Source organism: Crinia signifera, chromosome 5 (genome assembly GCF_055691185.1).
Source record: "Crinia signifera chromosome 5, ASM5569118v1, whole genome shotgun sequence".
Lineage (NCBI taxonomy): Eukaryota > Metazoa > Chordata > Amphibia > Anura > Myobatrachidae > Crinia > Crinia signifera.
In genome coordinates, this window is record NC_139221.1 from 156411836 (window position 1) to 156426237 (window position 14402).

The following is a 14402-nucleotide window of genomic DNA, read 5'->3' on the forward strand; positions in this document are numbered from 1 at the left end:
AGATCTACCAACGGTCCATGTTTTCCAAATCACCTAGCTGGTGCACAGCTGTAGTCATTATGGTCACATAAAGATCCTGCATTCATTTCTACTATAGATCCAAAGGTTGCCTAAAAAAACATGAACTGTTGGTAGATCTCGAGGACCAGTTTGGCCACCCCTGATTTAGAATAAAGTACAGTCACATCACCATACCTCCCAACAGTCCCGATTTCAGCGGGACAGTCCCGATTATCAGGGCCTGTCCCACCCGCGGGCGGCAGTGTCCCGCGGTGAGGGGGGGCTGTTGGGAGTCCCCCCTGTCGGCTGCTAAGCAGCGGGGAATAAACGCTGTGCGCATGCGCACAGCATCTATTCCCGCAGCCAGGGGGCTGGGGGCATGGCTAGAGGCTCACAGAGCCTCTGGGTCATGCCCCCATAGCGGCAAAATGGGGGCGTGACCTCTCGGGAGAGCCGTGAGTATAGGCCACGCCCCCGAAATTAGGCCACACCCCCCGAAATTTCCGGCGCGCAACAGCTGCGTCCCGCATCGGTCTCGGCAGAAGTTGGGAGGTATGCATCACTAAGGTTTCCTCACAGTAACTAAAAAGTATAGCTTCATGTTACCACCAGCATTAAAAATTGCTCTTTATTCAGATTTGTCAATGTCTGTGAGGTTTTCCTTTATTTTATTCTGTATGACCTTGAAAAACAAAATAGAAATGTTATCTCTGTAGACGTATTAGATAATAAACATTCTTATTCTCTTCTTCGTGTTAGGTTCCATGCATGTGTTATACAACTTCCCTTTAACCAAAGCGTGAGGAATAATCCATCTTTCTTCCTTACTCTGATATCTGATATGGCCCCATGTTTCTATTCTATTTTAAAAGCTAGAAACAAAGGTATGTTACGGTATTGTAAAGACCTTTATCCCTCTATTTATTTCAACTTAATAAAAAATAATAGATTTCTCTGCAATGTAATGGCTCTCTTTATGCAGTTATAAGGAAACAAGAGGTTATCAAATAAACTTGTACATTTTACAGTCTGAAAAATAAAACCAATTCTAAATAAATTTTGTTGTTCTAACATTTACAATAGATATCTCTCTTTTTAAGTGTTTTTAGACTTTAAAATCTATTGTAAATCTGTTCAAAACTGAAAAGATGCAGTGTTAAAATTTGGCTAAAATTGTGTTTAGCAGTGACTTCATTACAATACAGCGGCTAATATGTAAACCAGGGCAGATTATCCATTGTGTGGTTGGGTGTGGTATATTATCCCGACAGTCTGGATTCCGACAGTCATTACTCAGACGTCTGAATCCCGACTGCACAGCGGGGGGAGCGCAATGAAGCCCCTTGCAGGCTCGCTGCGCTTGCTATGCTGTGGGCTCGCCACCTATTTTATTCTCCCTCTACGGGGGTCGTGAACCCCCACAAGGGAGCAGTCGGGATTTACGATGTCGGAGTAATGACTGTCGGAATCCCAACTGTCGGTGAGCCGTCCGGCACCCGTGTGGTTAAGATGGCGAAATTGGGCTGGGTTTGTTCTATGGGTTCTAGAGTTGAAATCCATTTTCTCTGTTAGCCCTTGTGGTCGGTGCCTCAAAGCGGGGGTTTAGAGGTGCTGTTTGTGAGAGCCCGATGTGTCTCCTGGGGCGGCAGGGATAAAAGCTGGGGGCAGGCTCATGCAACAACGGGGATGAGAGCTGGGAGCGCATTCCACATTTGCGCCCATTGGGGCTTCGGCAACATCGCGGATGAGAGCCCTGTGCACTCCGATCAAGAGAACCCTGTGCTCTGCTGATCAAAGTAGCTGCGGCCTGCGCACCAGCAAGTGGGGGGAGCAGCCAGGCTTAGTGCAATGTGGCTGGGACATCCGGCAGGGCCAGTTACTTATAAAATGAGGGATGAGGCTGCTGCTTTCAGCCTTCCCCATATAGATATTACAAATGACAGTCCGCGCTTCCCTGAGGTACGATAAGGGTGAGGAGAGTGGGATGTGCAGGGGGAGAGCGTGAAAATAATTGAAAAAAAAATAAATTCTAAATGACGTGCCAAGTGCTCACCCCCTGAGTCCGCCCCTGGTGGCAGCAACATGCCCACCTACTCCACAGTGGGTGGAGTCAGTAACAATTACTGCTGGAAAGAGGAAATCCCTGAGGGACCCAATCTGAATCTTTGATCACTTGGCATGTTCAATGGGGCAAGTCCAAAGGCAATCACATTATTTCTTAAGGTTTACTGTAAATATGCTATTTACAGAACTTGGGCCCAGCATCTTCCTCATAATAAATAGTCCTCATAAACAAACATTCCAACTCCCACTGATGTTAATCGATAAGGACCAAATATTTACTAAATATGCCCCTAATTCTTCCCTTACTTGTAATGTCAGAACAGTTCAGAATTATACAGAGATTACTACAAGGCTGCATCTTACATGTTTATACAATGTCATTGTTTAATGGAGAATTTTGGTTCTCAATTTTTTTTACTTTATTTTTGCCAAAAATGCATTTCAATCGCAATATGACATAAGAAGACTGTCTGAATAATTATATATGACACTTTGTATATTGGCCCTGATTCTGGTTCACTCACAAAAGCAAATTCTCTCTCTAATGTACAAAACCATGTGCACTGCAGGTGGGGCTGATGTAATGTGCAGAGAGAATTAGATTTGGGTGAGGTTTGTACTTAAAATCTAAATTTCAGTGAAAAAAATAAAGCAGCCAGAATTTACCCTGCACAGAACAAAATAACACCCAAATCTAACTGTCTTTGCACATTTTACATCTGCCCCACCTGCAGTGCACAATCATTGTTAATTAGAGAGCGGATTTGCTTTTGCGAATAAACCAGAATCAGGCCCATTGTTTGTGAACAAATCTGTATATGCAACAATGTAGCAACTGCAGTTGCTATATTGTAGCACTTCTTATACAGATTCAGAGACTGTCACAAACAATATACAAGTTAATAAGCACAGTGTCTTTGTGCAGATGATGCTCAAAGTTAGCACAGTTGCACTGGACCAAGCGGCCATACATCTTGCGCTGAATGGCATATTGAGGCTAGATGTATGAGGACACATCTGTAGATGTGTTGTAAGATGCCTTTTGTAATTCACATATCATTTTATTATCTACAGATATGACTCTTGGCACTAAAGATGCATCTGGGCCATTCCCTTTTGAATCAGCACAATGGCTCAGCTGCCATGCATTTACTGCAAAGCTGTCTAATCACAAGGCATTGTACAAGACATTGCTTGGACCTCTTCACCACTGTAAGTATTGTCTTGCCTTTCTGTTATATGGAACGCAAATATTTAGTGCAATGCAGCTAAGGATTTCAACCATAAGCAACAAAATCATGAAACATACAGTATTAGATACTAGCAGTCGGTCTCACAAAAGGGGATGGACAGCGCTAACAAATAATTTATTGAGATGCTAATATATATATATATATATATATATATCTATATGGTATATATATAAAATATGGTAATAAAATAATTGATATGGACATGCTCTGGATATGAATTCTTGAAATACTTAGTGCTTGGTCAATAAAAAACACAATTTGGTGCAAATGTAACACTCAAGGAGGTAATCTCACCGCTTGAGTCCACAACCTAGTATGGTTAGTTGGTCATCTCTGCAGGCAAACAAAAGGATGACATAAGTCCTCACTAGTGTGTTGATAGGTGGATCCAGTCTGAAAGTGGAAGTCCCAAAAAGCAATGGGTTGGGGAGCAAGTTTCCCTTCCCGATGATGATAGGCACCATGGCCCTTATTCAGGTTCATTCGTTCGCATGCACACACGCGCGCAGTGTTACACTTCAAAGCAGCTTGCACGCATCCTGCAGAGTCACGCCTCTAGGGCTTGCGAACTAATTCGTTCACACCCATACAAAAAAGGGTGTGGCCTTCCATGGCGTGTAATTAAAAATGCTTGCACGCGCCAACACATTTTCACACGCACACGCACCACAGACATACAATTCACCAAACCATAATAATTGAAATGTGTCTGCTAACTCGTGTTTAGTTTTGTGATGCAACCTGAAGTGGAGCAGAGTTAAATGATTGTAACAATCAAACAATAATTGGTCACAATGATGTTCAGGTGCTAATGAGTTCCACATTTTGCTACTGTGTTTTAAGCGTACGAATGAGCAGTTCATAATAAGTATGGTGTGCGAAACTGAAAACCTGCTTTGAGCTTACGAAAGTTTTGGAGTTTGTGTGGGAACAACCCGTGTTGCAGTCATGCGAAACCAAACCCACCACTCGAAGTGAACGCCCAGGTGTACGCCCATGTGTACGCCCAGTTTTGCTCATTATACTGGATGCGCCCATGCAAACGCCCACATCACGCCTACTGGGTAATCCTTCGCTCGGACAACAGAGACCGCTTGGAAGATTGCTTGCGAATAGGAATTTAGCAGTTTGCACATGCGCGTTGCGTACACTGCACATGCGCAATGAGAGTAGGAGGTTGATACATGCAAATTCGAGTGCGAACGTGTCAATGTGAATAAGGGCCCAAATGTGCATGCAGATGAAGCCAAGCTAGACAGATGGAGCCCCAAATAGCAATAAGTGAGGGAGTGTTTGTCCCAATGGATTCAGTTCCAAAGCTGTTCTGAGTATGTGGTGATGGTAAGTCCACTGGTCTGTCCAAATATAACGCTACTAACACATTTCATTGTGTAGTAGACCACTTTATCAACATAAAGCACTGTATACGGCTCTGTTTTTATACCCTAGACCAGGAAGTACAATCTTACACAATTGAATAATTTATCCAACTAATTAAGTACAGATATCATAAATAGCGTTTGAACATATTATTCTATATATCAGCAGGAGCATACTAAAACTTAAAACTTTCTGTGTTTCTTAAAACGGGTTGATTAACCCAGATTTCCTGTGTATTGAACGCATATCCAGGGTGATTTCCGGTCCATGGAGTGCATACAGGCATAGACGTTCCGGATTGCGGTCCAGGGACAAGAAACCAGAGCTAGAAGAAAAAATTTTCATCCCGCACTGAATCAGCCAGTCCCCCTACAGACCATCACCACAGCACAGTCCTTGAGTGTTACATTTGCACCAAATTGTGTTTTTTATTGACCAAGGATGGAGTATTTCAAGAATTCATGAATATCCCGAGTGTGTATATATATATATATTATTTTATTACGATAATAAATAAATATATATATATATATATATAGATATATGTATATATCTATATATATATATATATATACATATTTTAGCATCTCAATATATAGTATTTTTGGTACTTGTTTCCTAGCACGGCCACACCGATTTACATCGGGGTGGTCGTGTCGGAAAAATCGCGTCCATCGCATGCGATGCGATCGACGCGACCGACCCGATTTTTTGATTGAATGAAATGTAAATCGGGTCCCTGGGACCCGATTTTACATTGGATTCAATGTAAAATATTCCCAACCCCCCCAAATTTAACGGCGTAAACCCCACCCCACGATAGACGCCAACCCGAAGCGTGGCGAGCCCGCGAGGGGCGGCGGTGCGCGTCCTCCGACCTTTTCATTCCCCTACTATCCACGTCGGCGTGGAGTTGAGAATAGAATAGTGTGGCGAGCGCAGCGAGCCACCGAGCCCGAAGCGTGGCGAGCGGACGCGTATACCTGTGAAGTTGCTGCGCTCCCACGCTTCGGGTTGGCGTCTATCGTGGGGTGACGACGGGGACATCTATAATGTGAAATGGGTCATATTGGCCCATTTCACATTTTTCACATTTACTCACGATTTCAATGTTAAAAAATATTTTAACATTGAAGCCTATGGAAAAATTGGGGGCATCGCGTCGGTCGCGTCGGGACCAATGTTAATGGTCCCGACCGACGCAATGCCCCCGATATTTTACCTTTCCCGACACGATCCTCACGATTTCAATGTTAAAATATTTTTTAACATTGAAGCCTATGGAAAAATCGGGGGCATCGCGTCGGTCGCGTCGGGACCAATGTTAATGGTCCCGACCGACGCGATGCCCCCGATATTGTGCCTTAGCCGGAAAAATGGACCTGATTTCAAAGGAAATCGGGTCCATCGTGTGGATCGTGTACCTTAACTTAAAGGTACACGATCCACAAGATTGTGGCCGTGCTAGGAAACAAGTACCGTATTTTTTACTGTACAATTGATCCAACTTATATTGGGGCAGATGTATTAAGCCTTAACAAGAGATAAATGCAAGGGTGATAAGGAGAGATAAACATCCAGCCAATCACCTGCTAACTGCCATGTTACAGGCTGTGTTTGAAAAAGTCAGTAAGGAGGTGATTGGCTGGACATTTATCTCTCTTTATCACCCTTGCATTTATCTCTTGTTAAGGCTTAATACATCTGCCCCATTATTTGTTAGCGCTATCCATCTCCTCTTAGGGAATGGACTATTCCCTTGGACAGCAACTTGACAAAGCCCCCCCCCCCCCCCACAGGCCCCAAGGTTTACCTTAGTAACCCTTTTTTAGCATACTAGCAGTTGCTACCTGTCTTTGGCGAGTGATTATTAATTTTATTCAGTGATGGCGATTTTTTTTCTGTTATACATATTTTTCTAATTATTTTTGAACAATCATCTATCTTAAGCTGTGTACACACGGGGCAATATTTAGCACATATCTAAAGCTGAGCGACCATATTGCCAGTGATTTCATGTGCTATGGGCGATTAATCGCCAGGAGCGCGCTCCCGTGGCCAGCCCTACAATGGTCGCTGGTCGCAGGAGCGTGCTCTTGCGACCAGCACTTTCCCCGGCAGTCAGCTGTTTCCCCCAGGCAGTTTATCCTTCTCATCAGCGATCATCTCTGGTCACTGATGAGGAGACACTGAGCAATATACCAGTGAACCAGTAGTGGCGGTCCATAGGAGTTGTTGGAGCCTGCAACAACAGGGCACACGGGGGATCTTGCTGTCCCGCTGCAGCAGCAGGGGGTGTCCTCCGGACCACCTGTTGCAACGCCTGTCCCAGGCCAGAGGGGGGGGGGGTGATGTCTGTCCGCTTCCCTCCTTACCCACCTGGGTGCACGTGCGGTGGTTGTGTGGCAAAGGCATGTGTCCTCCTCCACAGTAAATAACTGTGTGGTTACCAGCTCAGTGATTTGGAAAACATGGACCGTTGGTAGATCTCCAGGACAGGTTTGGCCACCCCTGCAGTAAATGCTTACATTCCAATGTAAATAGGTGGATAGGAGGGGGGGGGGGGGGGGGGGGGTATTATGGATAATAATAAAAAAGTGCCTGAAATTGTATATTAACCAAAAAAATGTCCCTCTTTCATAAATCACAATGCCATGCATACAGATGGAGCGAGCTCCATCTTTGCAGGTGCTGGCGATGGAATCACCAGCCCCACCAGCGGCTGGCTACCGCCAGGGGAGCGCGTGCACGAGACGCTTGCGCACCCCTTTGCAAACGGAGCCTGCCGCCTCCCCTGCTGATCCCCCTCTCTTCAACGACACCCCCCCCCCCCAAACTGGGCAGCGTCTCCCTGAAACGGAGACGGGCAGGGAGAAGCTGCCCAGCCTCCGTCATACTGGGACGCACGTGCGTGTGAGACGCACGCGCGTCCCAGTCTCTATCGCCGGCGCTCACCAGTGCAAGGGATCTGGCGAGCGCCGGCCAAGGATGATGCCCGCTCCATCTGTAGATCATCATGCTACTGAGATTGGTGCTGTAATACCCAGTAACTGTAGGGCCACACATTGCATGTCTGCGCCTGGCATCTACAACAGTTTATGCAGATAGCACTATTCTCTGCCTGCTTCGTGAACACCCACCTCATTCACTCTAAATTCACTTTAGATGGGTATGGATCATTAGGTCACCAGCATTATGGTCAACACCATTAGGTCGACAGGGTCATTAAGTCGACATTGAAAAAGTCAACATGTTTTTTGTTTTACCAGAATGACAACACAGTCAACATAAACATTAAAATGGAGCACCATGTCCCCTCACATGGCTCGCTGTGCTCGCCATGCTTCAGGCACAGTGATCGCTAAGCTCAGCACACTATTGTATTCTCCCACTATGCCCTAGGTGGATGGTAGGGCATGAAATACCGCCTGTCGGCACATGTTAATGTCGACATGGACACCGAAACCTAGCACTGCGTCCCCTCGCATGGCTCGCTACGATTGCCATGCTTCGGGCACACTATTTTATTATCCACCACGCCCTAGTGGATGGTAGGTCATGAAGTACCACCTGTCGGAACATTCTGGCTCAATAAACCGTAAAAAAACAAAAACAAACCATGTCGATCTAATGACCCTACATAATGACTACCTTACCCATGTCGACCTAATGACCCTGTCGGCCTTACGTCATGTCGACCTTCCTGCATGTCAACCTAATGGTGCCGACCTAATGCTTGTCGATCATCATGCTGGCGAGCCAGTGACCGTATCCTGTGTAGATGACACCCAATCCTTGGTAAGGGTAGAGGGTGTGATTGTTTTTTTATCCCTCACTGCTCGCCAGTGTTTTCCTAGGCACAAACCTGTTTATTAATAGTTTTCATAACGCAGCAAATTCCGTTGGGTATACAATGTATACATAGAGGTGTTCATTACTTCATATGTTCCTGCAAGTAAAATAAAGTTTGTGTATGCATCTATTTTATTAGTGGTGGTATTATATTGTTTAATAGTGCATTATATTTACATTCCTTTTGTTGTAGGCAAAATACAACTCTCTAGAAGCTTACCAGAAGACACCATTACCCTGCTAAAATCTGTAGCAGATGCAGCTCTTCATAAAGACTTTTCAACAATAATGGACTAATATGGCTTTGCTTTTCTGGATATTTGAGCAAGAATAACAGATTTTGAATTTATAAATAAAAGCTTTCATATAAATTTTGCCTTATAAATCCACTTTTTGTCTTCACACACACACACACATATTTTATATATATATATATATATATATATATATATATATATATATATATATATATATATATATATAAAGAATGATTGGGGTGCGCAATCTAATCCTTACAGTGTACCTCCCAGTTGATATTACAATAAAATTAGTAAAATCTGAAATACGTTCTGGAAATCCTTGTGTTCAATGTTGAATGTGTTCGCAATAATAATGCACAGTCCTTTTCAGGATGATTGGTCTTTTTATTGCAAGAAATAAACCCGACGCGTTTTGTCTCTAAGACTTCATCAGGGGTAGAACCAATCGTAAGATTGTATGAACGGCAATCATAGGCAGAATCTTTGCTGATCACTGTGGTTTAATTATTCAACATTTAAAAACATATCAGTATGGTATTCTGGATATGATCCACCAATTAGGGGTAATTCTGATTTTTTTGATGGTGAATTTCCAGGATAATTGAACAATTTTCAGTCCATTGCAAGGAAAATGGATTTCTTCAAGTGTCTTCCCACAGTCTCTCCAGTGATTGCCTAATGCTGCAGAGGCGATCATGCGAGCGCCAGCGGAGAGGTGCGTCATCTGCCTGAGACGCACAAGCCTCTGAGACGCTCGTGCGTCTCAGTAATTTTTGCGGCAGGGTACGGCACAAATGGGGGTGCGGGCGCAAGTGCGTCTCATGCACAATAAAGGATGCATTTGCCAGTGCTCCATTTTACATACTGGCAAATACCTCTTTTTCAAACCCCCACTATTCACACCAGCCCGAAGAGTGGCGAGCGAACGCATTACGCGTCCTCCCGACCTGTTCATACCCCCACTATCATTGTCGGTGTGGAGTTGATTTTATAAAGTGTGGCGAGCGCAGCGAGTCGAGCGGACACATAAAACAACCCAGAAGCGGAATACACATCAAGTAGTCACCACGCTTTGGGCTTGCTGCTCTCGCCACACTTTATAAAATCAACTCTACACCAACGTGGATAGTGGGGGTATAACCAGGTCGGGAGTACGCTTAACGCGTACCCACGTGGGGCACTCCACACTTCGGGCTGACATGGATAGAGGGGGTGTTTAAAGAAAACATTCACCCCTGGCAGATCATCCATCTGAAACAGTAATGACAACATGTGTTAACTGGCAACTGGATTATATTGAACAATAAAGAAGAAAACCAATGAACAATGTTCAATAATAACATATAACAAGTCCAAGAAACTCTAAAAACAGTCATTCTTCTCTTTCTGCATTCCCTTCAGATGCAGCTGATGTTGAGGCAGCTGCGTCAACATTTGGGTTGGCTGGTTTGTTGATTTTGAGCCAAATAAAGTCCTGCAGGTAGGAGTCAAGGTATTGATGCTCAGTGCCCCTCTGTCTCTTGTTCCTCCACTTGCATGAGCCCCAGAGCCTTTCAATATGAACCCCAGTGTCTGAGTCCACGAAATTGTAGCGGTGGTTGATGCGCGCATGATGGTACCCCGTCTGCACAAGCTGTTGTGTGTTGTACGCGCACCAACAGTCTGAGTATATGGTGGTACCTGGCTCAATATGAGTCTGGATGGAGGACATCAGGGTGCTGGTATCACGACTGACCACTGGTGTTATGAAACATTCACCTGTCTCACAGGATATGCCACCAAAGAGCCACTGCTGAGGTAGGATGCGTCCAACATGATTCTTGCGCTGGACAAATAGACTTTCGTCCACCTCAACAATTTTGCCAGCTCTGCCAATCCGGCGTTGGGGCTGCGAAATCAAACCGCATCAGGTTGTTATATATCACAGGGTTTTGTTGGAAATCATGAGGCGACGCTCACAAAATTGAATGCTTGTCAGCTCCTCCGCCCACGAAAATATGAACCGCAGATTGGTCAGAAATGTCAGATGACAGCCGCGAAACCATTGTGGGGCCCGGAGACTGACCTTCTTCCCACAGCTTGTTATGTGACATACACTCTTTTACATTGAGCCTCATAGGATGCTGCGGGAACACTATGCTGATTCTGACAGGGGCCGCGGGAACACTACTCTGATTCTGACAGGGGCCGCGGGAACACTACGCTGATTCTGACAGGGACACTACACTGACTACGTAATTGCCACTGTGGAACTACACAAGTACCTAAAATTATTTTACTGGTGAATTATATAAATGTATATTAGGGTAATCCCAGGATATTTATCATTCATCAGGATATTTAGAAAAACATATACCAACGGCAAACATGTAATTATTGAAATCCCAGGTACAAGTTGATCCCTCTATCTGTTATAAGTAGGTGTGTTACACACTGAAAAAAGTGTTTGCAGAGACACATACAAAATTGCAGGATAAACAGGAAAAGGATGGGTTCACAGGTGATGCGCTCGCAGGTGCAGTCAGCAAATAAATTTGAGGGTAATTACGAAAGGTTCCTCCACAGTACCTTAATTAGAATAAATATTTGAAACAGAAAAAAAAACCTTAACACTTCTGTGCATACACCCAAATCACATGTGTTTTGTAGGAGAAAGAACAAATCCAAAGGTTTACTCATTAGTTTACAAAAACCACTTTAACTCAAAATCTGAGTTCAGACCTCCTGGTATTAGGGTGCCGAACTCCTTTTTTGCGAACATAGATGCAGTATCTTTATGTCTTATATTGTTTTTAACTAGTTTAATGCCAGCAAAACGTTTTATTGAATGAGTCGAACAATTATGCACACATTTAAAATGGTTAGATAATGAATGTGTGTCGAGGCCTTTTTTTATGTTCTTTAGATTCTCTCTCTTCTTTAAGTGGTCTGGAAGTGCGGCCAATATATACAAGGTTACACGTACATTCTATCATATAAATAATATTACTTGTATGGCAAGTTATAAAATCATTAATGTCCTATTCCTTATTGTTAATGGTAACCCTTTCTATTTTGCCAATACCGCCTCCTTTTACCTCCCGACAGCCCAAACATAGGCCGCATCGGTGAAAACCCTTTGTCCTAATGTTGCCCTCCCTTTGTTTGGGGAGGATAGCACTTTTCACTAGATTATCTTTTAGATTGGGGGCTTTCCTATATATAAAACCCGGTTTGGCTGGTAAAACTAGTCCTAATACTAAATCTTTTTTTAGGAATTTTCCAGTACCTGTTAGATCTCTCTATTTCCTTGTGTTGAGCACTATAGCCCACTCATATTTATTACTATTTTATTTCACTTCCTTTCTTCTTGTGAGTAGTGTCTGTTGTTCTACGGTTTCTACCTGTGTAAGTGCCTTTTCTATTAATTCTTTTTTGTACCCACATTCTTTAAATTTGTTTGTCATGCTTATTGCTTGTTGTTTGTATACGTCATCACAAGCACAATTTCTTTTCACACGTTTTAATTGCCCACTAGGGATTGAATTGAGCCAGTTTTGATGATGACAGCTGTCATAATTGATGTATGTTACTGAGTCAGTGGGTTTGGAATAGGTCTTAGTGCAGAGCGTATTGTCTTGAGAAAAAATGGTAAGATCCAAAAAGTCCACAGTCGTGGTACTGATGTTGAAAGAGAGCTCAATATTCCATTTTTTGTGATTTGGGTCAATGCGCAGAAGTGTTAAGGGTTTTTTTTTTTTTCTGTTTCACATACAAAATTGCCGTTAATTGCTAGTATCTAAAATAGGATGTGACCTGTGATAGGATCATTTTCACTATTCATAAAATCAATACACAGATATTATTAATGCAAAACACCTTTTGGTTTTAATAGGCATAATATAAATACAGCAAGTGCAGAAAAGATATGTTTGTTGGTTTAAACTACTGCTGTGAGGCATCATAGTGTATGCCTCACAAGTGTGTTTGTCCTCCCCCCGCTATATATATATATAATAGTGAGAAAAAGGAAAGAGTAATTTTTTTTTTAAATAAATAAAAGCACCGTAAGAATAAGATAAGTAAGAACAAAGTTCCTGTCAGGGTAGCAGCCAGGGCTGGATTTGTGCCTAGGCCCGTGAGGCACCGGCCTCAGGGCGAGACCAATTAAGGGCGGCAGGCAGGCTGACATTCAGTTAAATAGCAGCATGGCACAGCAGGAGGGCAGCGGCGAGTGACGCCGCCGCAGACATGAATTATCATATGTCGGCGGCAGCGCCGCTCGCCACTGCCCACCCACTCTGCCATGCACATTACATCACCGCTTAGTGGCTGGATCCGACGGTCCCCCTGCGCTTCCAGAAATGGCTCAGGCTCACTGCTGCCGGCTCCTGCCCATTGGCTACTCTACACACACACACAGTCTATTGGCTGCTGTGTATCCAACAGCTGAGCTGAGTGGCACGCAGATCCCCCCTGCGCTCAGTTGTTAGTCACAGTGTGTGAGCCGGAGAGAGACTGACGGAGACACTGTGCTAATCACTGTACTAATAAGTGCCTCCCTCCCTCCGGGTCCTCCGTACGGTGAGCAGTCCAGAGTGCTTAAAAAAATATTAAGGTGGGCTACAGTAAAATTTTAATGGAATATATAAATAACAATGTATATACATATGATTACATTAAAATGGGGGGGGGCACAAAAATGTTGTGCCTAGGGGTGGCCTGACCCCTAAATTCGCCCCTGGTAGCAGCAATATCTGCTGTTCCCCTTCATGTGTGAACACAGTGGGAGGGGAATGAGAGTATACGTCTGTGGATGTCAGCGGGCTACTACTTTCGGCTAGTGTGTATCTCTCAGATAATAAGCTGATGAGTGAGCCCGGAGGGATAGCAAAGGAAGGATCTTACTTGTAGAAATCAGCATATCTGGGATCGGTTTCCTGTGGCGAGGTCCCACTGTGCATACATTTGGGACCTAGATCTTGTCCGACAATATAATTTTGCCCCTGTACGGCTTGGTCATATTTAAGTTTTTTGTTGAAGTACTTTTTCTGGGAATCCACTCACCTGGGTCTCCTCGAACTTAACCCACCTGAAACAGTTCACAAATAAAACAAGCCAAAAAAGTCCTGTGGATGTGAAATCAACCCAACATTCAAACTTGTCATGCTATACAATAAAAAAATACTTGTAGTGCTTGCTCACTGGAGTGGCAAGGATGCTCATTCTTCATTCTTGTTCAAACACGTATATATCCTGGGACTCCCAATATTTTGGAAGTGCACTGCAATATGCAGAGGCGTAACTTAAACATTGTGGGCCCCATAGCAAAACCTCCACCAGTCACTTCCTCAAAAAAAGGATTTCCACCAATAGATGCTTAAAGAAATCGTTCTGCATATTCAGGTAGTGATGCCCTATTGTTGACTTGGAGTCTGGTAGGCATTCTGACACACCCTGGATGGCCTGTATTATGCAATGTTTTAATATGCAATAAATGTTTTATTATATGTAATACGCATGCAATACATCCATCTCATGGGACTGCCATGGTGATGTAGTCAGAGTTTTTCTTATCTAAGCTTGTTTTTTTTCCATTATTCGGTAAGCTCTC

General features: G+C 43.8%; 1 protein-coding gene across 4 annotated transcripts in view; it reads left to right on the forward strand.

Annotated features, from left to right (window-relative positions):
• TERT (telomerase reverse transcriptase) overlaps positions 1 to 8920 on the forward strand; it is a 75124-nt gene extending 66204 nt beyond the window's left edge. For 3 of the 4 annotated variants that reach the window (XM_083188137.1, XM_083188135.1, XM_083188136.1), the window contains 3 exons: positions 760 to 884; positions 3139 to 3276; positions 8743 to 8920. In XM_083188137.1, the coding sequence (XP_083044263.1) occupies positions 760 to 884; positions 3139 to 3276; positions 8743 to 8846 (367 nt within the window). In that variant the 3' untranslated portion in view covers positions 8847 to 8920. Of the gene's footprint in view, positions 1 to 759; positions 885 to 3138; positions 3277 to 8742 lie in introns of those variants that run through there. The other variant, XR_014474931.1, reaches the window with a different exon arrangement.
• The last annotated feature ends 5482 nt before the right edge of the window (positions 8921 to 14402 follow it).